Here is a 25,133-nt window from a genome sequence, read left to right on the forward strand (position 1 = left end):
TCTGGCGGACGCCCAGACCTCCGTCGGCATGGCGGCAGGAGACGGCGGTCTGGCGGATGCCCAGACCGCAGACGGGGCAGCAGGAGCAGGCGATGGTCTGACGGACGCCCAGACCGTAGATGGCATAGCCAGAACAGGCGGTGGTCTGGCGGACGCCCAGACTTCCGTGGGCGTGGCGGCAGGAGGTGGCGGTGGTCCGGCGGACGCCCGGACCCCCGATGACGTGGCAGCAGGCGGTGGTCTGGTTGGCACCCAGACTTCCCTCTGCGTGGCGGCAGGAGACGGCCCGGCGGACGCCCGGACCCCCGATGACGTGGCAGCAGGCTGTGGTCTGGATGGCACCCAGACTTCCGTCGGCGTGGCGGGAGGAGGAGCCGGGGACCGTCCCACGGTCGGACGGACCTCCGACGGGGGGGGGAGCCCCCCCTTCAAGGGATGGATCCCAGACATCCCCAAAGTCTGGGGGTGGGAGGGAGGGGCTCGAACCGGTGAGTCCATGGGCCCCATGGGCTCTGAGGCTTTGTCGGGCTCTGCCGCCTCGTGGTCAGGCCCGGAGGCCTCTTGGTCGAGGTCAGGCCCGGAGGCCTCTTGGTCAGGCCCTGTGGCCTCTTGGTCGTGGTCAGGCCCTGTGGCCCCTTGGTCGTGGTCAGGCCCGGAGGCCTCGTGGTCGTGGTCAGGCCCGGAGGCCTCTTGGTCAGGCCCTGTGGCCTCTTGGTCGTGGTCAGGCCCTGTGGCCTCTTGGTCGTGGTCAGGCCCTGTGGCCTCTTGGTCAGGCCCTGAGGCCTCTTGGTCAGGCCCTGAGGCCTCTTGGTCAGGCCCTGAGGCCTCTTGGTCAGGCCCTAAAGCCTCTTGGTCAGGCCCTGAGGCCTCTTGGTCAGGCCCTAAAGCCTCTGGAACGGCTGGGGCCGGGGCCAGCTCTGGAACGGCTGGGGCCGGGGCCAGCTCTGGAACGGCTGGGGCCGGGGCCAGCTCTGGAACGGCTGGGGCCGGGGCCAGCTCTGGAACGGCTGGGGCCGGGGCCAGCTCTGGGGCGGCTGGGGCCGTGGACTGGGATGCTGGAGTGGTGAGGGAGGATGTGTACAGCGCAGCTACCTTCTGTGGCTCCATGCCAAAGATATCCAGCATAGCAGCGCGCTGTACACACCTCACCTCTGCCCAGATGTGCGTCACTCCTGACATGTGCTGGAGGACCTGCTTTTGTACAAAAAAGTCAATTAGGTCATTGGCAGAGTTCAGTTTCTCCCAGGGGGTGCAGCTCGATGAGAGGCAACAGAAGTCCCCAGCCAGCTCCCAGAAGGCTGAGTAGTCCGCCGCGTCCATATCTGGCCGGATCTTTCTGTCAGGTTGTGGGTGTGGAAGGGTGGACACGGATGCGGACTTCAAAAATAAGGAAGATTTATTAATTCAAAAACAGAAAAGTCAAAACAAAGCGCGGCTGAGCCGGATTACCAAAACTAAACTGTGACAAAACAAAAACTTGACTATGAAATCCAAAAGACTTAGCTTGACATGACATGGAATAAATACTTAGTTTTTCTGGCCTCGTGGAACATGGATGGAACCAACAACAACAACAAAGATCCGGCAAAAAAGACAGGGGAAGCAGGAAACTAAATAGGGAGTGAGAGTGATTGGGGAGTGAGTGCAGCTGAGGGAAAAAACACAGGTGAAGTGAGTGAACTAAAAAAACAGAGTGCAGGGAAACTAAGGCATGAAAAAAAACCTAAACCTGGACTGAAAACAAACATAACCTAAACATGAAACTAAAAACGTGAGTCCATGGGTGTGACAGTAACACAGGAGAAATCTCTTAGTAGACGATATGGACAGAGACTGACAGCCAACAGTCCAACACCCAGGGTGCAGTGACGGGCCAGGATTAGACTATCTGTTGTTAACAAGTCCCTCCTCCTTTACTGTTGCCACTCTTTCTGGAGTCTCTGTCTTCCCGTACTGACTGAGTCATGCAGAGAAGCTTCATAGACAGGAATTTGGTTCTGCAGTCATTACTTGGTGAAACACATGATAATTCCGTTGTGTCCCCAACAGCTCTCTAAGACCATCCATTATATCCACTAGGCATTCACATTCTTAATAATGATCAAGGGAAGAGAATATTTATTATTTAAACTTCATCCTCCTTGCTCTCCATTTTGCTCCTGCCCTACATCCGGGAGGTCTTCTCATCAACTTGTCCTACCCAATATTGTCGTATAAAGTTTTTACTTTTCCACTTTGCTGTCAGACAAATTAGGGTTATGGGTTAAAACAAAAAAAATAAAACATGGTTTCCCTTAATTATTAAAGATTTCCATCACATTGTGAGACTACTTTCTGAAACAAGACAACCGGAAAAGTGGAACATTACAATCTCACAATTTTTACACTTCACTGTGACAAAGCTTTTGAACGTGTACACAAATGCAACTATTACATGTTTTGATGTGAAGCTGGACTGGTAGATCAGTCCTGGAACTGTTTGGTAGGGTAAGTCTGTGCTCCTGACAGACCATCTCATGTTGAAGAATCTAGAGAAGTGTTTTACATGGTTCTATCGGCTTTTGAGCAATGTGATACAAGTGGAGATGAGTGTTTAAGAATGTCAAAAGGGGATCTGGGAAATGCAACTGAGAGAAGCAGAGAGGTGGGGTACAGTAAACGGGGTGAGGGGGAGATGGTGAATGTGGTGATGAGCAAAGAGGTTCTGCAAGAAGGTTGAAAAGGGGAACAAGACAGGAGCAGAGGAGGTAAAGAGGAAGCAATCAGAAAAGGACAGATGGGGAGGAAAGAAAAGAGTGGCTGGAAAGTGAGAAACAATAGTCGAAACATGAGGATGGGGGGTTGGAGCTGTAGGTATAAGGGCAGGCGTGTACTGAATGGGGGTAGAGGGAGATGTGAGGGAGTCTCGAAAGTAACCCCCAGGAGAACCATCTCCTCTCCTCCACTCTACTCAGAGGCATCAGTAAAAGGCTCTATAAATAGCCTAACAGTGAGCAGCACATTTTTCTACTCAGATAGCACATAAATACATGCAGCTTCTGTCAGTTCACATCTACGGTTCTGGACGCAGGCTGCCCTGCAGCTTTTCGGCTTCTGACAGGGAATCCTCGTGTGGAGACTACAGAGGAGGAGCAGTTAAAGATGTTGATGAGGAACATGACCAAGATACTTGTGATGGGAATGGTGCACACCTCAGATAATGATAGCAGTAATGAAGATAGCTAACGTTATGATGTGAGGAAATGATGTGTGGAAGCTGATCAACACCTTTTAGCCATGATTCATGTATGGAATTTTAATGTACAGGCTTGTTAATGTAAACCTACCGTTTATACATTTATAAGAAAGGTGATGGTGCATTAAACCATCAGAAAATGAAGTGATGGAAACTAAACAGTGATAAATACCAGCAATATTTAATGATTTCTTGTAAAAATGACGATCTACAAAAGTCATATATAGGAAGGTCACAGTAAGTGTACATTTTGTCCTCAGCTATTGGAATTTTTGCTCATTGTGTCTTTTTCTTGCCAGATCTATGGTTAGAAAACTTCTCACTTTCCCAGTTTTATTGATTTTTGTGGAGAATGAAAAGTTCTTTTACACTTAGAAATGTGACTGGGCGGTTTAATATCAGCAGTTCGTCTCTATGACAGATAGAGTCTTTTCGATTGATTATTTTCCCCTTCAAAAAGTGGTATTTGTGACTTCCTACACTTGTCTACTGGAACTAAAATGTTCTTAAAAGTAAGTGTGAATCATGTTTGAGTATCCAAAAGTTTAAGTGGAAGATGGAGCTGAAGCTGGTTGTTTCAGTAAAATGTGAATACAAGTGAGAGTACTTGTGTTGAAGGCACTGAAATAATAATTTATGATGTGGTCTGTAGAGTACTGATGTGCTGATGTGTGACAAGCTTTGAAAGATTTTCAAAAATGCTTTCAAGCCATTAAAAATCTTATGAACTATTTATTTCCTATCTTTTATTTTTTTTTTTTTTTTTTTTTTTTTTCTTTATTAGTGGGATGTGTATCTCTCCCTTATAAGACAAATTCATGTGCATGTAGCTACTTTTCAGGGACAATACGTTTCTAGAAAGAATTATTTCTTTTGTTGGGATTCGAATTGATGCAGTCCTTAACCTAGATGTTTACTTTGATATATAGTCTGGCACACATTTATGCACAGTATCATTTCACGAAGGCAGTATTTCTCAGTCACACTTTCCATCCATCCATCCATTTTCTATACCCGCTTAATCCAATTTAGGGTTGGGGGGGGGCTGCAGCCTATCCCAGCTGTCATTGGGCTAGAGGCAGGTACACCCTGGACAGAATGCCAGTCCATCACAGAGACAAAAGAGACAAACAACCACGCACACTCACTCCTAGGGACAATTTAGAGTCACCAATTAACCTGACATGCATGTTTTTGGATGGTGGGAGGAAGCCGGAGCACCTGGAGAGCCCTCACATACATGAGGGAAAATACGAAAATTCCTCACAGACGGTGCTAACCTCCACACCACCGTGCAGCCTCAATCACACTAAGAGATCATAAATCTTAAATCATAAATCCATAGATGCTGTATTTTTGCCTTTGATAAGTTGTGGCTATCCGTTTTCTTTTCCTGTGTGTTGCTGTTCTTGCTTGTGCTAGCTGTGTTAGCTGCCACACATATTCACCATGACATACTGCCAGTTTAGTATTCAGGTCTGTCATGCTACCACTGCACTTTTACTTTGACAGACTTTTGTACAATGTTTTTTCCTTATTAGAAAATTAAGGTGATTTCCAGAATTTACATTTGATGGTGTATTAAAAACCTTCAACATGTCTGAAGTCAATCATACGAACACTTTTGATCTTACCGCTGATAATGTGTGGCCCAGTCATGATAACACAGCCCCCTTTACACATGTGCAGTCTACATTACATGACTAGCTAAGTTTTTAGCACAAACATGGAAGCAAACTTTTTAACATTGGAGCCCTTTTCACTTATGGGTTTTGCCTTATGGGCACAAAAAAGGACTTCCCTGTCCTTCTGCTGCTGTTCCTCTTTTGTAATTCACATAAAACAGAGGAGGCTCAGCACCCCATCACCTGCCGACACGCAAGCAAGCATCGCAGAATCAGTTGATCAAAGTTTTAACATAAGCTGCATTCCCAATATTAACAACACATGCTGTTCAATTACCATTTCAGTCATTCACTGCTCAAAAACTGAGCTTTCAACAATTGTGGAAATATTCAGGTGCTTAAAAGAAATACTACAAGGACAACTGATTAGTGGGTATCTGCCAGCTAAAGCCTCTTTTTGTGGTTTTCTCTGCTTTCTTAGTCCCCAACAAACTCACTTTTACGACCTGTTGGCTAAAAGATGAGCAGATGGACATCTACTATAAATACACAGGGACAAAATCTGCACCTCCAAACCAACATTAAGTCAATTGGACCGTAATAATTTCCTCAGCAAAGGAAGCTGTGATCTACCACATTCCCCCACTTCCATCTGTGTTTTATTTTTAATTTGACTGGCTGAAGAATAAAATGTGACTTTTTCATCTAAAACAATTTCCTCTATTCCATCTAACCAGGAATAGATTGTGTTTTGCAGTTGGAACAAATTCATTTTACTCTTGGAGAATTTGTAAAACCCCTCCAGAATTTTTCTTTTATGTTTGCATGAATCAAGACATTTTCAAAAAGTTATGAAATACAGAGAATATAGTCAATCAGAAACCTTGTTTTCATATATTTTTTAAAGTAAACGGTATTACTTATCGTAGAGTGGTACCTATATGTGAACAAGCCGGTATGGGATCACACCTGCATCTAATCCCAATGATTGAAAACACCTGATTCTACCTTTACTGCTAATCAGATCATCTTTCTCAGTAGATGCAATCATAAAACATTTTCACTTTTTGAATCAGGTTATCTTTACTTTTAAGATGTGTGAACACATGCAGAAATACAGAAAAAGTGTTGACAAACTTTAAAATGTCGATTGCTGACTGTCTCATGGGTACAATTATATGGATATGAGTAACTCTTATTTCTAATTTGGCACCGTGAGTGATGATGATGAAGCAAAGGGTGAGGAAGAGGAGTTCTGAGGTATTTTTTTTTTTATAGACTTTTTGTTATGATGTTAACAGTGATGTTCAATGAGGTGGTAAAGGTAAAATGCATTTCTCGTGTATGTATGGATCTGTGGGAGAATGATTGTATGTGCATGAAAACACACCATGTGAATGTGTGTCTCTTTTTTTTTTTATACCCTGTTGCATTGATTATTCTGTTTGTGTGGTGAGATTAAACAGACTGAGCTGATAAATGAATCATGGGAGTGTTACACGCCATTCTCTGTTAAGGTTGTGTGTGCTTGCGTCTGTATATATGTGCGTGTGTGTATGTGTGTGTGAGAGGGAGAAATACATCATCCCGCAGGGACTCTCCTTAAAGGGGTGATTTGCCTGCTGGCTTGCTCTTGTTAAAGGGCTGGCTGACATAGCTTTGATGTGGTTCTGTGCTCCCTGCAGTTTGATTGGCAGACTGGATTAATGTTGTTCCACAGATGAAAGAGAGCAAGAGGGAATTATATGCATTTTATGAAATGAAAGTAGCAAATATTGAACATGATTAATGAATTGGTTATGTTTAGAAATGGCTTTCCATGTTAAGCTCTGGACAGGTGTCGTCTTATCTCGATTTGCTCTCCTCAGTGTGATCCTCTCACTCAGTTGCTAATCACAAACTGAGGTTCCTCTGAAGTCCTTTGTGTGTCTGTTTCCATCTGTAGTTTTTCATCACTACCCTGTGTCCCTGTCTGTGGTGCCACTAAGATCAGAATAATGGGCCTGATGAGCTGGGCACTCAGTGAGCTGCTTGTCCTGTGATGGTCAGTGAGCAGTAACACCTCGCAAAACTCGATTGTTTATTCCAGTAGGTCTTTACTTTTCCACACAAACACACACAGAATACCAAAGTGTACGCATCAGTTTGGTGTGTATGCACCATCGTGACCCCCACTGTTCTGTCCTGCGTCAGTCAGCTCTGCAGACTAATGAAGCTGCTTTTCAGCCCATTGCGGCTGATTCCCATCGCCACAGGAACACCTCAGTACAAGGGTAATTTCTCAATGTCATTCAGCTCAGCTAGATGCAGATGTGCTGAACTACACAGTTGTCTCTGCAGTCCCTGCACAACCCAAAAGAGACATACTTTGTGGAAGAAACTCTAATTCTCAATAAAACCAAATCTTTTGATATTCATGCTCTATTCTTATTATAGCATCCTTCTGTTAAAGCCATTGACATGTCCATCATAACAACCCCCCAGAGCAAATGTAGAAATATTCATACTGCAGAAAACTTGAATACCACCAGCAAAATAAACATTTCAGTGCTAACATCAAACATCATTGATTTAAATAGAGTGATCAGCTTCCTACAGTCTTATTTTGATAAAGAAAGTAAGCCCAGCTTCACAGGTTTGAGCAGCACCTTTACAACAACTTTACAGGTTTAACTGTAATGAACCTTTTGGTTCCAATTTGGTTAAACTCTCTAAAATGTAAAAAAAAAAAAAAAAAAATCACTCCCATTTAAAAGAATGGCATCATTTGAGGTTTTTTTGTGGTTGTTGATTATTTCTTGAAATTGCCATAATGTTAGTCATTCGACTAATCTACATGCCAACAAGACATTCCAACATGTACGATTTTTGGCATCCATTCTTTCGCATTAAAAGTTAGATCTGATGTGATCTGACGATACTCTGACTCTATCCAAAACAAACACGGTCCAACTACCAGCACCTGCAATACTCAGAAGTAAATAGGTTGGATCAATTTAACTTGTGCAGGAATTAAAGTGTGAAAACAACAGAATAGGGGTTTGAAGGTAGGGTCCCTGCAACATACTGAACTGTTTCTTAAAGTCTCTGCTGGTTGCCTGGCAACTGCTCTTTGCCAAGAAAGAGCCTGGCATATAGCCCTCTGTAACACAACAATAAGGCTTTTTTTGCATTTCACATCGTTTCATAGATTAAACCAACAGGACAGCGACTATGGAGTTAGTTTTATAGGTGGCGGCAGGTAGCTTTTTCATTCATGGATTTGTACACATATGAAAAAGCTTACAGTTATTTATTTGGATGACAGAAAAAAAATTATGTTCAAAATGTTCATTTTAGCATGCAAGTATGAATTAACACAAATATTAGAGATGATAATGGCCTCTATAGAACTAGAATCAGGCACCTTAAGAACTACTAAAACTAAAAGATTAGATGTTGTCTTTAGTGAACCTCATGTCAGCTCTGTGTTTAAAGCTCTGAAGCCCTCTGTGATTGCATGGGAAGTCAGTGTGGATTATAACAATCTGCCTTTAACTCCTAATGTTTAATGTGTGTCGAATTAGGCGAGCAGCCCAGTCTTACAACTGTCCCACACTGCCATTTATCTGTAATCTGACCATGACTAGAGTAAATCTGTGAGCGTCCTTCAGCCAGAGAGGGATTTACACCACAGAGGTGTCATCGTCCCTGAGTCCTCCTAGCCAGCAACTCCCATCAGAGTCAAACCTGTCTACTTGAACACTAGTTGAATTACTCTAAGGCAACCAGGTGCAAGCTCTCAGTGGCCAGGCTGGGACAGTAATTGATTGATTGTTCTGCACGGAAGCTACTTCCACAGACTTGCACCTCAAGCTGAGGACCTCTGAGACTCGTAGTAAATCGGCTGTGCATGCAAAACGGAGCGTCATATCTGACTTAAACATTACTTTTGTGCAGTAAATGTAGATGCTGCTGCTTGTTACCTTGGCAAGTCTGTGTTTCCAGGCGCTGACGTGTTGTCGTGGTAGCAGACGTTCCTGTCAGAATGTTGCCATGTTGTGTCGCTGCGTCTGTTGCCTGGGCTTTGTAGTGTAAATAAGGACGCCAGTGTGTGTGTGTGTGTGCTCGATCATACCTCTCCTATAGACCTGCTGTCACACTTCACATCTGCCAAGTGGAGAGAAGGAAGATGGAGGACGATGGAGGAACAGCGATGTGAGTGAGACGCTAGACCAAAAGTGCAAGCCAGGGTTTGAAGGAAAGACGACAGAGCAAGGAGGATAATGAGGGGAAGAGAGAGTGGATTAAAAAAGACAGAGATAGGCAGTAATGGGGACAGAGAACACCAACAGATGTGCAAGTGGATCAAACAGAGATTAGCTAAATTGAAAAAAAGAGGAGAAAGACAAAGGATAATGGAGGAGGCCAATTTGAAACCATGAGAACGTAAGATAGATAGATAGATAGATAGATAGATAGATAGATAGATGCAAGTAACATGAGGCACCCTGTGCCGATTCAAGATGTCCATGCAAACATTTATTGTGTGTTTTTCTGCTTTGTGCAGTTTGTGCAGTATTTTAACTTGGGGTCGACATTCATTACGCTCAGCAGACAGGTGTGCTATCACATCTGTGTGAATCCGTTTCTGAATCCGCTTGGGGATTATTGTGAATAAGTGTCCTACTGGAGAGTATTTTTAGTTCCTGTAAGATTTTGTGTTACCGTAGTCGTTGTAACAAATTCACTCAACTCCCAGGACAGCCCGCTGGCTGTGATGGATGAGGTGCTGTGAGACACCGAGCCTCAAGCGCAAGTGGGACCAGTTTTATTCATCTGGGTTTGTTGAACAACCCACTTACCGTACAACTGTTCCATGTATTGTATCTACAAATGTATTACAAAAACTTTTTTTTTCCAAATATGACTCCCAGAACTCTAGAGGACATAATTATGTCTGTTGCTCTGTGTGTATAGATTAAAGTATTAATATGAAAGAACCACTACCCCACCCACCCGTCCACCTCTTTGTTCCCACACATACCCACGCTGTGACTGTATTATTGGACCACCTCCCCCACTCTTTATTATGATAATCAGCCCTTCGTTGGTCTATTTTTAGCTCTGAATCTCCGCCGCTCTGTTTCTCCCTCTCGGTAACTTCCTGTCTAATTATACAAACATGCGTATGAATACACATGTTAATTCTAAAACACACTTGCAGGCTGTTGTGGATGAACTGCATGGTTAACCAATCAGCCTTTTTAGCCCCTTACTGCCTCTGTCTCTGTTGTTCCCTCATTTTCTTCTTGATCTCTTCTTCCAGTCTGTTCAGCAAAGGTCTTTGTCCTCTTATTGTCAGACACGCAGCTGAGTTATTTCAGGCTATCAGCTATTTTAGCTTTAGCACCAAATGGACTTTCCTTGTTGTGCCTCTAAGTAATCTTCTTCTCACACACACCCACCGTCTCCAATGTGAAAATGTTCTCTCATAGAAAGTTGTCATGGTTTGATGCTGGTAATGTCCTCATCCCCTAAAGTAGCATTTCTGAATCTTTTCATCGTTATTATAGATTTAAGACTTTGAAAGCCATAAATCTCTGTGGCGCTCATACATCTACTCGCAGCGTTACCTCTCAGAGGTTTTGCCACGCTGGGCTGATTGCAGTGCAAAGACCATTTTTGGCTTAAGGCCAACTTTATCCCTTATTAGCGAGAGCAAGACATCCAATCAATAGTTAACAGCAGAAGTGCTTTTGCCATCAGGAGAGCGTCAGTGCCTCCATCTCTTTACAGTCTGCTGCCATTTTTTAATTTGAGTACCTGTGCAACTTGTCCCACGTTGATCAACTCATTAATTACTGCACTGTTTTGTGTGACTGCACCAGAACCATAAACACAAAACTGAGGACAATTCAGCTCTTACCCACAAGGGTCCATCAATTAGGGAAAGTCTTTTATTATTTTTGGCCTCTACCGCGGAATTTTCGAGGATAAAGAAAGAAAGTTGCATGATTAAAGTTAGATGAAGACAGAGAGAGGTGACAGCATGGGCATAAGGAACACCACATCGATTTCTCTGGGAGCAATGTTCTTTATAATGAAAAGGTTTACTTTATAGGTATTTAGGATGAGGAAGAGCAAATAGTGAAAGAAAACAGCAAAATTGTGTGAAGAGAAAGGAAGGAAGAATTGAGGAACAGTCTGTCTGCCTATCCCAAGGCCAGATAATTGATCAATACTCTTAGTTTAGATCCAGAAAAGACGCTTTCCCTTCCTCCCTCAATTCTTCTGCTCAGTGTGTGTGTGTCGAAGGAAGCTGTGGGAGAGGGCCATCAGCAGGTCATCAGTATTCCAGCAGGCTCTGCCTACTCTGGTGTGGGCAGCAGAATAATTTCATTCTGATCTTACAGATCAATAAATGTACCTAGTGGAAGGCGACCAACCCCGCCTGGCTGGCTAAGCTGCTGCGGTGTTAAAAGTTGTGCTATGCATGCAAAGGATTGCACAGATTATTTATTTGTTTGTTTAACCTCCAGTACAGTTGATAGGGTGGATTACATTCTAAACGTCTTCACGCAGACGTTTCCTCTCAGTTGATTTCAGAGCAGTATGTTGACATTTAAACTGTGGTCAAAATGATCACTTGACAAAACTTGACAGTATAGTTTGATAAAAATGCCCTTTCATTATCCTCTATCCTTGTAAAGCATGTAATGCTGCATGTTTGTATCGACTGAGTCAGAGGACTCGTGAGTCAACTCATGGGGGCAGAGAAGATATTTGTTATCCCTTATGATATAATGCAGTCCAACATGTAAAGATAAACGAGCTTGAAGAATTGCCATTATGGTGAATCAATACTTTCGACACTGGGAAGAATGGAAAATGCATTATTATTAAGATGCTGTTGTTATGGGTTGCATTACGTCAGTCTTTTCAGGGCGTGGACACAATGCAACCTATGATATATTGGAACAGTAAGTTGATCAATTGTAGTTTTCCAGACAGCATAATTAGAATTAAACATATTACAGTTTGCTTTTTATTAACACATTAGATTGAATCTACATTTGTCGTCATGGTAGCTGCTCTGCACAGTTTTGTGAATGCTTCCCTAAGCTTAGATGATCGTTGTGTTAGGGCTTCTATAGCACAGTGTCACATATGAAATGGTACCAGGATGTAGGTCAAATATGGAGGTAGTCATTTAAACGCCAATGATTCCCTCTCATGCACCATCCAGCGGCTGACACTTTGTTTTCACTGCTCCCAGCTTGACGTCAGTCTCCTCAGCCACCCAATCAGCCCCTGCTGCTTTCAAGCCCACTGCGCTGTTTTTGTCTGTGGTTTCTGGCCATTTGGTTGTATGAGGAAGACGATACTTGATGCAAACAGTTCTTCTGAAGTATGAAGCCTTCTTTACACAAACACTGACTTCTCGCTGCTTCCCCAGCAAAAAGATGATTCCCCACCATTCTCAGGATTCATCTTGATGTTTCAAGTTTAAACGTTAGCTCTTTGGCCTACAAAGCCACCAGTGACCTATAACATTAAAACTGCCTTTCTATTACAGTGCAGGTTCTTCTCGTGGCTTTAAAACAGCTCCTCGTTCATAATTAGTTAAAAAAAATACGTCTGTATGTGTAAAGATCAAACTTCTGTTCAACATGAATGCACAGAAACAACCACAGGAGTATCTGACATTCATGTGTGAGGTAATGTCCAGATCATGCCAGATTTTGTTTCTCCTATCACAACTTCTCAGTGTTATATTAGAATGTTAGTGGAGTTTTCCATATTTTGGTAATATGCCTCTGACAGTGGAGTTGTATGAGGCAACAACATTTTTTTTTGTTGTTCAGCAAAGAGCTATTTTTAAGCCTTATTAGCCATTCATAACATATTCATCTGATTGGGTGTAAATTAGAGTTTGTAAAATAATGCTGAAGGTGGGCCACACTCACAGAGATGCACACACAAACTCTTACCCATATCAGTGAGGTTGTGGAATTATGACATTGATGATTGCAGTTGGCACAGCGGGCACTTTAACGTCACAAAGATGCACAGTTATGTTCTTACATATAGATATGCTTAGACGGAGGTAAGTACTCACAATCAGATCTAATCAGTTCACAGCGTGGCAATGGTTGGCAATTATATACAGCAGTCGCACTGTTGATGTCTGATGATCTGGGCATCCCTTCCTTTCTCATTAGGTGTTGATAGGCTGCCATCTTTTCTCTCTGTGGTGAAGTGAATACAGTCGAGAATGTTCAGTAGATGCTCTACAGGAGTTAAGTGGTGACAGACGATCAATAGAGATCTAATGATTAAGATATCACACTCTGGAGAGAGTTAGTGTGCCTATGTGTGAGTGCACCATATGTCCACAGCACATCCGTCACCTGCTGTTCTAATTTCTCTCAGCTCACACTTCTGCTATGATACCAGTAAGCGTTTAAACCCTTCATTCATACCTCGACAAATGAAACTGTTTTTTTCTCTCACTTTTCAAATATCTTGTCAGAACTGCTGATTACCTATTCTGACTTTTTCACATAGACCATAAGGCACATGGCCAGATCAATCCACCTTAGCTGTTAGCCAAAGTCCTGGGAGTCCTCTCCCTCTCCCCACACTACGTGAGTGACTGCTTTCTGGCATGATCGATACGGAATGGGGATCAACACGAGCAGGCTTCATGGAGCCTGAGTTGAAAGTCCACTTGGCAGAGACATAAACACTGAACCTCATTAATCTCAAAACTTCCATCGCTGCCATTATACACCCGAGCCTTGACGTGGCTGCACTGATGAAGATCTCCTGAGCATTGATGCAGGAAGGCTCTAATTGCTGCATGGTAATGTGGTGCCTCTGCATTCCCGCTGTTTCGACAATAATCTAATCGGCACAGTATTGTGTACTATGTAAGCGGGTTTGACTTATGCTTGGTAAAACTGTCATATTGATTCAGTCATTACTAAAGCAGCATAGGATTGGCTTGTAGGGGCTGAATGATGATGTTTTGCTGCTTGAGCGCGTTCTCTTTGCTTCTCTCTAGCTGTCTCTCACTGTCAGTCTCACAGAATTGTGTGAATGGATTTGGCTATCACAAGCAATGACTCCTCAGCCTCTTCTGTTCCACTTCCCTTTCCCTCCCACTTCCTCTCATACACTTTGTAGCCTCAAATCTGCAGTCTTATCCTGTCCAGCCCTCTTCTTTTGGCTCTTTCCCTGCCTTCCTGCCTTTTCTTCTCAAGTGTCCTATTTGGCTCTAATGACCTCTCTGTCTCACTTTTTCTCTTCCTCTTGCACTCTATGCTGCAGGTACCACCAGGCAGCCTAAGGAGGGGGAGGTGCCAGGGGTGGACTACAATTTTGTGAGCGTGGAGCGTTTTATGGAACTGGAGCAAAGTGGAGCCCTGCTAGAGAGTGGAACCTATGAAGGTGAGCTGTGAGAACATCTGTTTTTCTATTTTTATATTCAGTCTGTCTTTGACTGTCTTTACTTGATTAATTAAGTGTGTCAGGTGATGCTCTTGTACACAGCTCTGGTAAGCAAATTGAGTCTCATGCGCTGCTGTGTACAGTATTACAGCTTCCTCTTGTGATTGTTGATTATTTTAGTGTTTGTGTCGGTTGAACGAATGCCAGTTCCATGTCATGTCAAGTTTGTGCATCTCTGCTTGGCTATGCTGTCAGGGATACATCTACAGATGGGAGATTTGCTGGTTCATTTGGCCAGAAGAAATTTTAAGAGCATGTTTTGCGGAGCTCGCTCACACAAAATGTGTGTAAATGTGCATGTGAAAGGCACTACAGGCACATGTATGTTCCCTTTTACTTGTTCACATTACAATGGTGTGTCTTTGCGTATCTGTGGAGTATGATTCCCTTAACGCAGAGTTTAGTTGTGCCAACTGGAGGAAGTTGTCTCTTTCTGGGTGGCTGCACTGGAGGTGCTGCAACTCATTTTGTGGATCACATTAAATTCAGAGAAGGGAGAATAAGGAAGGACAGATTGAAGGTAGGGACATAAAAACATGGCGAAGTATTTAGACAGCATTGAGTCTGGAGGATATATCAAAGAAATTGATTATGTCATGATTTATAATTGTGTAAATTCTTCTCTTTTTTTTTGGTTTTGCATCATGTGAAAAAAATCCTTAATTGTAATATTTCGATATGTGCTGCTTCTTCTGTCAGACATAAAACAACGCTTTAATTGGGGAAAAATAGAGCTGTCACTTTTTTCTTAAAGATGCTCTCTCCTGTGATCTTTGTCACTGTTTTGCAGAGTAAGATCCCAGAGCACCATAAAGTTTCCAAATCTCAGCTTGGACCAAAAGTGGCTAAATTACAAACTATTTTAGCACCTAATATAAAAGCATGCTGTTAAATGGGTGCATGTATGCGTTCAGTTTCATAGCTTCAGTCCCCAATTTCAATACCTGCCCCACATTCCAGTCACACTTATATTCCAACACAGGGCGCCTGTGGACGGAAATTGCTGAGTGTTTGTGCTGGAGCACACTTAGTTGGTTCTTGTGGACAATTATTTTCAGTATACATAAAAGGCACTAACTGAAAACATTTTGTGGCAGAAAAACTGGCACTGTATGTACTGACCTTCTATGATGAATTATTTAAGGCTCGTTATTTTCAAAAATTGTTTTTGAATCACAGTTTTTATTTAGTTTATGTTTAGACGAAAAAATAAAAATTGTGAACTGTCCAAAAGACTGAAAAAAAATAATAATTTCATTGAGATATTGCCCAGCCCTGGAAGGCAGTGAAATGCGGGGATATATCGGTATCTTTAATCAACAGTGTGTACTTTCTATTTCAAAGCAGGATTCTTTGTTTTCACGCTCAGATGTCATCTGGACTTTATGCCTTCACACTCAAAAAGCTCCTGCTTGTATCCAAATATGCTGGGCCTAATCTGAAAACTGTATTTACATCTTAATAAATATATCTACTCCCCAGTTTGAGCCCTTCATCTAGCTCACACACATCTTCTCTAGTCTTAAACCTTTTTTAGGTTACTGCATTGCATCAGGCTGTCCATATATGTGTGTGTAAATCTTACTGTAGTGTGTGCACATAAGAGCTTACATATCCAACGATGTGAGATGAGTCACAACTGAAAGTGGATATAACTGTACAAAAGCTTAGATGCCTTCGGGCATATCAAGCAGTCGGCATCATGGGAACATTTTGCTTTGAAACCAGTTTGGGTGCATGAGGAGGAACCTGGGCCTAAACTTATCTCAGTGTGCTTTGTGTTCTTCAAAGAATCTCGTCAAGTTTGCTTTAAGCTTTCACAGGTGGGTGCTTGCTGCTTCATACTTGAGTCTTTGTTTAGCTGTGCCTGAATGCGCACCTTTAAATGTTTGACAGGATGTGTTCATTTTTTCCTGTGAGCTGCAGAGTAATCGCTCTTACTGTGGAAGTGGAGGCTGCATTAGAGCCACTGATGATGTATCATGCTGTGTTTGTGGACTCTATAACGCTGATCCTGCTCTTGTGCAGTATGTCGCCTCCTTCCCGCTTCTTTCCTTTGCTGTTCTTCTTTTTCCTTTGTCCTTGACCTCACATTGCATTTCTTATCGCCACCGTTTTCACACATGCACTGCAGCCCTGAACTTTCCAAGACATTAGCCCACAGAGAAGTATGTAGGAATGCAAATTTCCAAATCCCCAGTGCAAAGTATGGGAGTGTGAGTAATGTTAAATTTTGCACACGTGAGAATAAAGCAGGTTACTGCTCTGAGAATGAGCAGCAAGTGAGGTAGACATCTCAGAGCAGTCTTGTTTCCTGTATCCTCTGCTCAGGAAATTATCTTTAAATAAACTTCATCTGTCCAAACTCTAGAATGAAATCCAAGGTCGATTTAAAAAAAAAAAAAAAAAAAAAGCTATGTTCTCCTGATACAGTAAATATGTTCATATTGAATGTATTTCATGTAAGATGCATAGACAGTCCTTGTGTATCAAGTCTTCTGTACAATACTTATCTTGAGCCATTCTCATTTTTTTTTTTCGTTTTTTTTTTTTCTACTAGCAGTATCGTTAATGTCATGGTCATTTTTTAAAATTTTGGTTTTAATCTTGTGATTGTGCCTTCAACCAGAGCACCTGTTTTTATCAAGAAATTAAACCCGTTCCCCTCCGTTATGGTATTCCACACAGAAAGTTCCATCAAAGTCCAGCGGCCCTATCAATATCATATTGCCTGTTCTTTGTAAAGTTGGATGATATAGGACATGAAGGACATTTTATTTCATACACAAACAAATGGTGCTTTAGAAAATAAATAAAAGACAAAGAACAGAATAAAACCATTAGAATGAAAATATTAGAAATGAGGGTGAAATACAGAAAAGGATGGCAAGATGGTTTGCAAGTGTTTAAGGTTCATTTGCAGAATACAGATGTTTTTAACTGGATTTAAAAACGGTCAAAGTCAGAGTTGAATATCCTGGAGGAGTTTGTTCCAGCTTTATAATGTCCGTTGAATAAATATTACTTGTCTGTGTTTTATTTCTACCTAAGAAACAGTTAGCTGCCCTTTTTCTGATAACTAGACGAGCAAAGAGGTTTTAGAATAAAAGAGAGTAAAAGACAGTCGTCACATATGTTTTGTTCCCCTCAGCCATTGAGAGATTTATAGATAAGCAGATGTATTGTAACTTTTTGTCTGATGCACTGAGAGCTATTGCAAAGACTTGTGTGATGTGTTGATATGTTCTCCTGAACATATGATGACTTGGCAGCAGCACTTTGAATAAGCTGAAGTGGTCTGAGAGTGAAAGACCCTTACGGTAATCTAACATGCTGGAAATAAAGCAAGGATTAGTCTCTCTACATCCTGTTGTTAAGCTTGTCCTCTTGTCTCGGTGGACCCTACTAAATTGCTTTATAGGAAGAAATACTCAAAAAGACAATCACTTTTATCATGGTATTTGAAATTCTCTGTTGTCAGTTTAAAAAAGGAAAGGTAACATTTAAAAAGCTTTTCACAAACAGGTGTTACAATGTGCTTTATAAGAGTCCATCCATCCATACATTTTCTATACCCTGCTTAATCCGTCGGTCAGGTTGCGGGGGCGCTGGAGCCTATCCCAGCGGTCATTGGGCGAGGCAGGGTACATCCTGGACAGGCTGCCAGTCCATCACAGGGCCACACAGATACAAACAACCACACACACGCTCACACTCACTCCTAAGGACAATTTTAGAGACACCAATTAACCTAACATGCATGTTTTTGGACAGTGGGAGGAAGCCGGAGTACCCGGAGAGAACTCATGCATACACAGGGAGAACATGCAAACTCCACACAGAACCCTTTTATAAGAGTCATTACATTAAATCACATATGAACGGAATGCAGCCTTTTAACCAATCCTAGAGAATGTATGCATCATTTTGTGGAAAAATGGTTTTAATTACAAATTCATTTTTAAAAAGGGACAATGTCTCTCCTTTGAAACTTTGGGAACCGAGTCTGTGCCACGTTTGCAAAAATTTAGGATGGAACTCAGTGACAGTGACTTCAGAGCATTAAAACTTGTGACAAGGAATCACAGAACTATGAATACTGAAATGACTACAGAGCTAAACCAACATTGTGGCAGCCCAGTATCAATCAAAGCAGCTGAAAACCACGGAAGGCGCTGCTATTGCTAAACTTTCTCTTTCCCCTTCAATGTTGAACAATTCAAAAAATGTGAAAGATGTTAAAAGTGGAACAATGTAATCCTCTCTGCCTCTTATTATGCACGCGTTTTCCTTTTTAAGGAGGGATCTGTGTATGGAGGATGCTCAGAAAAGCTTTGGATCCCGACTTTTAGACCCCGACCATCGAACATGCAAGCAGTTCTATGATGGTGTTGCTGGCGACATCGTTGAACTTTCTTGGCATGCATTCTATAAACTGACTGCAACAACTTGCAGACAATGAGAGAAGGAATTGATAAGTTTTACTTGTCGGCAAGACAGCTGACAGCTCACTCTCAGCTTCAGGTGTGTGAGGCTGATGTCTGCAGTTCAATCAAAAATAATTAACTAGTACAATTATCTCATAAAATCCTGATAATTAGTCAAATGCCCATTCCTTCATGTTTTGTAGTTACAAGTTTGTCTTTAGGAGGTGGTGGTGGTTAACATTGATAACAAAATGAAAGGATTTTATTGGATTTCATTTTTAGTGTTTAAGAGATACATTTAAACATTGTTGTAAGAATGACATTTGATTTAACAAAGGGCAGTTTAATCCTTTTTTTTCGATGTGCTGCAACCATTCATCTTCAATCTGTCACATAACTTTTGTATCGAGGTTACACAGTACCAATGAGCAAGGAACAAGGCAACAGAATAAAAGCCAATTTGAGAGCAGAGAGTCAGGAACCTGAAAATATACAGTAAAAGACTGTGTCATGTCCTGGAAATGTGTGAATAGGAGATTTGAATGTGCCACAAAGACAATTCAGGATGAGTCACTGTCATTGTGTGGCTGTCACAGGCTTGCAGTTTGTATCCTGTCTAAAAGATTATGATGCAGAAGAATGTTATGTGTTGAGGAAATAATGACTGAACTGTAAATTAACTGAAAGACGCCCGGAGTGCCTTATATTCAGGATTTGGTTGCTGAGGCTTCACGGTAGAAAAAACTTATCATTATGATAGGCCAGAAATATAACTCACAAGAAAAATGGATGAGATGGAAAAACACTGATGACTCCCTCCCATTATTACAATATAGTGTTGAATTATTATTTTTTTCTTTAATTTTGTTTGTGAAACAAGTTTTAATTGTAGTTGATGAAACAATAAGGAAATAAACTGTATTTTTCCCTTTTTTTTTTATTTATTCTGAATTTAGGACTCATTTGTGCTCTCAAGCAGACATGTTTATCAGAAATTCTCAACTAAATGTGACCTCTAACTTTTTATGCAACCACCAGCCAGCAGGTGCACGACATATGTTGGACTTACTGTATGAGAAATAATTAGTTACAAGGCAGTAACTCAGCCTAGTTATCTACTACACTCTGTCCAGACACCTTACATTTTGAAAGGCAATCTTTTTGCCAAACCACAGCTGCCCACAAACGGACTTCCACTCAGCCAACTAGACTGTGTTTTATATCACCTGAGGTCCCTCTCTGTTCATGTATGTGGCCTCTAACACAAAAGTATCTGTGGCTGTCTCCCCCCAGATAACTTCTACGGCACACCAAAACCTCCAGCTGAGCCGTCCCCGGCAGCCCCTCCTCTGAATGTGAGTGAGGCCTTGCTTCCCGGAGCCCGGCCAAGCGCCCAGGGCAAGAGAAAGAGGAACCAGTCGGTCAGCAACATGGAGCAGCGTGCCAGCCTGGAGCCGCCTGAGGAGGAGGAGGAGGAGAGCCCAGTTGTCAATGGCAACGGGGTGGCTATCACACCAGGTACTGTAGGATAAGAGAGAAAAAGATCAATTTTCTTGTTTTGAAGTTTTTATGCCACAGTTTTATCTTCCAGCTGAAAGTGTGTTCTGTTTTACAAGAGCTGTGATCATGAAGACATTTTATAACATCACGTGTAAGCAAAAAGAATCCAGGGTTTGAAATCCTTGACTGTGTTTATTGCCGTCCCCCTGGTATGATTGAGTCAAACCACAGAAACAAGCTAGTTGTTATTAACGTTGTTACTTATCATTCTTATTGTACCCTAAAGTAAAAATCAAGTCTCTTCTTTCGTAAAATATAGTTTCAAATCTGCAGCTCATTCAGCGGCTACAATAAACTTTACCCTGAGCAGTTATTACAAGAAGAGTGTGAGTGCACAGGTTCACAGTAACCTTATATAACAGAATGTGCAAGGGCACCTTAATGTCTCCACTATTATTCACAGGCTAGAGTCTCATAAAGGCTTCATCTCCTGTCTTTCTGTCCTCTCATTTTTCTGTCTCTCCTGCTGTCTTTCTGCCACTGGCCTTTGTCCTTGTTGCTATTAATACCCCGACACTCCTCTTTCTCTCTTACTCTCTTCTGCCATCCTCTTCCTCCCAACCCCTTGATTTTTCCTCGTCCCTGTGGTCTTGTCGTCGCTGCCCTCTCGTCTTCCTTTTCCTTCCGTCTTTGTGGTCTATTGTTGAAGCATGTTGTATTGTTTCCGTTTTATTCTCTTACTGTCACGTGTTTGCTGTTTTCACCTACTAAAACTGCAACAAACAACTACAGTACTCCCCTAGTTGTTTCATTTTACACATAACTTAAAATCTCTTTGTAAATTGCAAATTTGCTTCTCTGTCTGGTTTTAAAAAAGATGTCCTTACAAAATGATCTCCTCGCCACATCCGGAGAGCTTTCTCTATAGAACTAGCACTGGTGACAAGTTCAGCTTCAGTTATGAAGATATGAACTGTGAAAGAAACTAGAAAAGACCTGTGGCAGATGTAATAATGACTGGATGACTGCCTGATTATGTTTTGTGTTTGTTGCACCTCTTTTAAAAGTCCAAACAGGAAAAATATAAAATCATATAGTTTGGTATTTCTACCCTCCATCACATGCTCCTCATCCTCTGCCTTAGTTACCACTATATTTTTTCGTACTTCTGAAAGCATCTCCTCGTGTTTCTGATTCAGTGTCGGACCCCCATAGTCTCTGTCTTTCCCTGTTTTTCCGTTTCCGACATTACTGTGTTGTTTTCTGCTCATGCTGATTGTCCTCAGACTCCATTTGCCCCCTCCCGCCCTCTCACTCTGTCTCCAGGGGGTTCATAGCTCTGCAGTGGCTCGGCTCTGACTCATCATGCATGGCGTGTGTAGTGAGCATTCAGGACTAAATGCGTGTATGGGGAGCATGAGAAAATAACTGTGTGTGTGTGTGTGTGTGTTGTCCACAGAGTCCAGTGAACATGAGGACAAGAGCACAGATGCCTCTGGGGAGGTTGCTGTTGAAGGGTCCAGCCAGGCCCTGACATCTGCTGAGCCCCCCACTGAAGGGGAGGAGGCCCCAAAATCTCCCTCCAAATCCCCCACAAAAGTCCCTGACGTGGATGAGGAAGAGTTGGGTCCTCTGCCTGACAACTGGGAGATGGCCTACACTGAGAAGGGAGAAGTTTACTTCATAGAGTATGGGACAAATTTTCCTCCAGATATTAGACATTTCACCCTCACAAAAACAGTACATTTACATGATGTGACAAAAGAAAAAAAAAAGTATTGTGTTAGTCCGACTAAATCCAGACTTTTAAAGCAAATATAAAAATGTTATTCTGACTGAAATTACCAGATGAAAATTCTCAAAGTCAGACTCACACTCACTCAGATGCTCAGTTACATGCACAGACGAGTCAAGCTACAGTTAGAGTTCCACTTGGCCAGTAAATTGGACCACTGGAAGTCTGCATAACTTATTATTCTGCATATGTACGCTCAGTTGGGCTTAACTAGCCAAAGCGTTGCTTGCATGCGCCCTATTCTGGTCTTTGAGAAAAAGAAGAAGCAGATAACAACAGAATAACCAAAGGGGACAGCATACATCTAATTTGTTTAAAAAAAAAAAAAAGTAAATCCTACAGCACTTACAAATGTTCAGAGAAGTTTTCACTACTCTGTATGGTGCTAATTTACCATCAGGCGCATTTTTAGTGCTTTTAGTTGTTGCCATAATTTGTCACCCAGACAAACGCCTGATAACGAGCAAAAATGAAGCATCTAGCCGCCTATTGTAGTGGAGTTGGACATGCTTTGGTCAATAATTTCATTCCCCTCCTGTGCTTGAATTTTGAGACAAGGACCTGAGTCCAGCAGGATGACTTGAGTTAGCATATATAAGCCTGCTGAGTGTATTATTTTTATATATTTACTTTTTAGGAGAGGTTAAGTATTTTAAATCCAATGTGATTAACATAAAAATGTTTGAATATACATCATATGTAACACACTCATTTCAGATTCATGGTTTATATATGGCTGTATACTTTACAACTCTGGACTTTGTGTTGAATAATTGATGTGACTCAGTACTGCTAATCAGACACACACCAATGCAAACTTTTGCCCTCTCCTATCACCCTAACTAATTAGTGGCTAAGGGCTAATTAGTGGATTAATGGCCATTTAGTTTACCCCAGAAATCCCCTCGTTTCTGTTGCCCCCTTGCACACATGCAGAAACACTCACATACTGGTCATTAGTGTTATTTTTGCACTGTTTCTGTCTTTCATCCTCTTTGTCAGTCTCTCTCTCTCTCTCTCTCTCTCTCTCTCTGACCTCTCCTCGCACCTCTCCTCCTTCATCTACACATCTTCTTCTCCTTCTCTAGTCACAACACCAAAACTACATCGTGGCTCGATCCTCGGCTAGCAAAGAAAGCAAAGCCACCGGAGGAATGCAGGGAAGACGGTGAGTCTGAACAGCCTGTTTGTTCTCTTTAAAGCTTAAGCTTATGTTCATCTGAGTCAAATTCATCTCTGGGCATTTGTAGAAGTCTGCCTTCTCTGCTGCTCCTGCTGTTTCTGCACCTGTTGTCTGATCCAAACTTGAGTTTTTCTTTCCTTGAGGAAAAGATTGCAAAATTGCTCAGCCGTTTGATATGTCTGATCCTGGTCTCACAGTTCATCACAGGTTTTTGGGAAGGTTGCTCAGGTTTGAAGTTAGGGGTTTTTAAAACGCAGACGGAATAAACAAATAAAGTCAAATCTTTCCAGTCTAGAATAATTTTGACAAATGCACAGGGAGGAATGTCGCTCAAAGACTGTTTTATAAACTGTATGATAGTTGAAAAATATCTCATAAATATATCCTGAACATATTTGAAGTGTGCGAAGGTTTTTCAGAGTCTGGATGTGATTCAGACCTAAGTTGCAAGTTGTCCTAAGCTATATACTTTGGGCCTAATTGGGCCCTAACTTCAATTTAGGTATAAATTATTTATTGGCACAAAAGTCTTTGCAGTTGGACCCATTTATAGCCAGAATGCTATGTGGGGTAACTGCTAAAAAGCTGCAGTGTAACACTGAGCAGATGTCCACAGCAGGGGAGTGCTTTGAAACTGACATGCTCATATTTTAATTATTAGTGTCTAACCATGTTAATATGGGTCAGAGTGAACAGATTTTGTGCCTATCCATTTATTTATAACCAATTACAAGAAATAACTGGGCTCAGGTTAAAGAATACCAGAAGTTCTCTTTAATACCTCCTGACATAGATCAAAAGAGGGACATCCTCTCACTTTTTTGTGACCTGCTTTGGGCCGACGAACAAGGCAGGGCACATTGTGTTCTGAGCTAGTCCGTGAGGAATGGGGCAAAGTACTAAAGAGGGAATAGTCCCTCTTTGATACAACTTTTTATACCTCCATAATAATAAAAAAAAAAGACACAAACAATGCCCTTATCTTGATCATCTCTTAGGAGACAGCTGTGAGGTGCTTGTAGGGCCACTGGCAAAATAAATTGAGGCAATAGTCTTATTCCTCCCATTTCCAACTTTTATGGTCTGTTCTGCTAAACAGAAGACTTTTTTTCCATGAACAAGAGTAAAAATTCCATTTGTTTTGGACTGTTTCAGGTGTGGATTGATACATGTTTGGGTGCTCTAGCTCTGCTATTTGCAAACCTTTTATCATGTTACCTCCTGATAACCCAAGGGATGAAACATTCAAAAGCCAGTACTCAAGTGCCAAAAACTGCAGTTTCTCAAATGGCCACTTGATGCTTCCTTCAAAAGAAAAGCTAATCCCCACCAACTCATCATGACAACTGAAGGGATGAGAAATTTCATTTAACTGACCCACCGGAATCACATCAGAGCCAGAATTGTGCATTATTTAGTGTGGAAAGCTTCACATCACTCCTGGCTCCAAAACCCCCAAAAAGTTCACAAATAGATGGACGACATTACCAACATCCATATCATGTTGACAGTCTGTGTTTACAACCCGTTGACAACAGTAAGCTGACGAACTAAACAGTAAATTTGCTCTTGCACACTTGTAATTGAGTAATTTGAAAGCAGATTTATCCAGAAATAGAAATAGTTGCCTGAAAAGGTTTAGTGAAGATGAGCATATTTCTGATTTTATGGTGCCTCAGGTTCATCTGTTATTCCTGTACGAGTGGGATCTGAACACTTATGGTCTTGTCTTTAGAGCAGCAGTATAATGTATAATTCTGAGTTCTATTTCAGGGGAATCAAACGTGAAGATAAAATATCTAAACTGAACTCACAGAATTTTTAGGGAAAATTTTGAGAACAGTGGCGACCTGTGCAATGTCAGTAACATGGT

At 41.9% G+C, this 25,133-nt stretch overlaps 1 protein-coding gene across 5 annotated transcripts in view; it reads left to right on the forward strand.

The window, feature by feature from the left end:
• magi2b (membrane associated guanylate kinase, WW and PDZ domain containing 2b) overlaps positions 1–25,133 on the forward strand; it is a 90,443-nt gene that overhangs the window by 28,865 nt on the left and 36,445 nt on the right. For all 5 annotated transcript variants that reach the window (XM_075469628.1, XM_075469626.1, XM_075469627.1 and 2 more), the window contains exons 3-6: positions 14,176–14,295; positions 20,076–20,300; positions 21,742–21,970; positions 23,166–23,245. In XM_075469628.1, the coding sequence (XP_075325743.1) occupies positions 14,176–14,295; positions 20,076–20,300; positions 21,742–21,970; positions 23,166–23,245 (654 nt within the window). The remainder of the gene's footprint in view (positions 1–14,175; positions 14,296–20,075; positions 20,301–21,741; positions 21,971–23,165; positions 23,246–25,133) is intronic.

This window comes from Odontesthes bonariensis, chromosome 7, assembly GCF_027942865.1.
Source record: "Odontesthes bonariensis isolate fOdoBon6 chromosome 7, fOdoBon6.hap1, whole genome shotgun sequence".
Lineage (NCBI taxonomy): Eukaryota > Metazoa > Chordata > Actinopteri > Atheriniformes > Atherinopsidae > Odontesthes > Odontesthes bonariensis.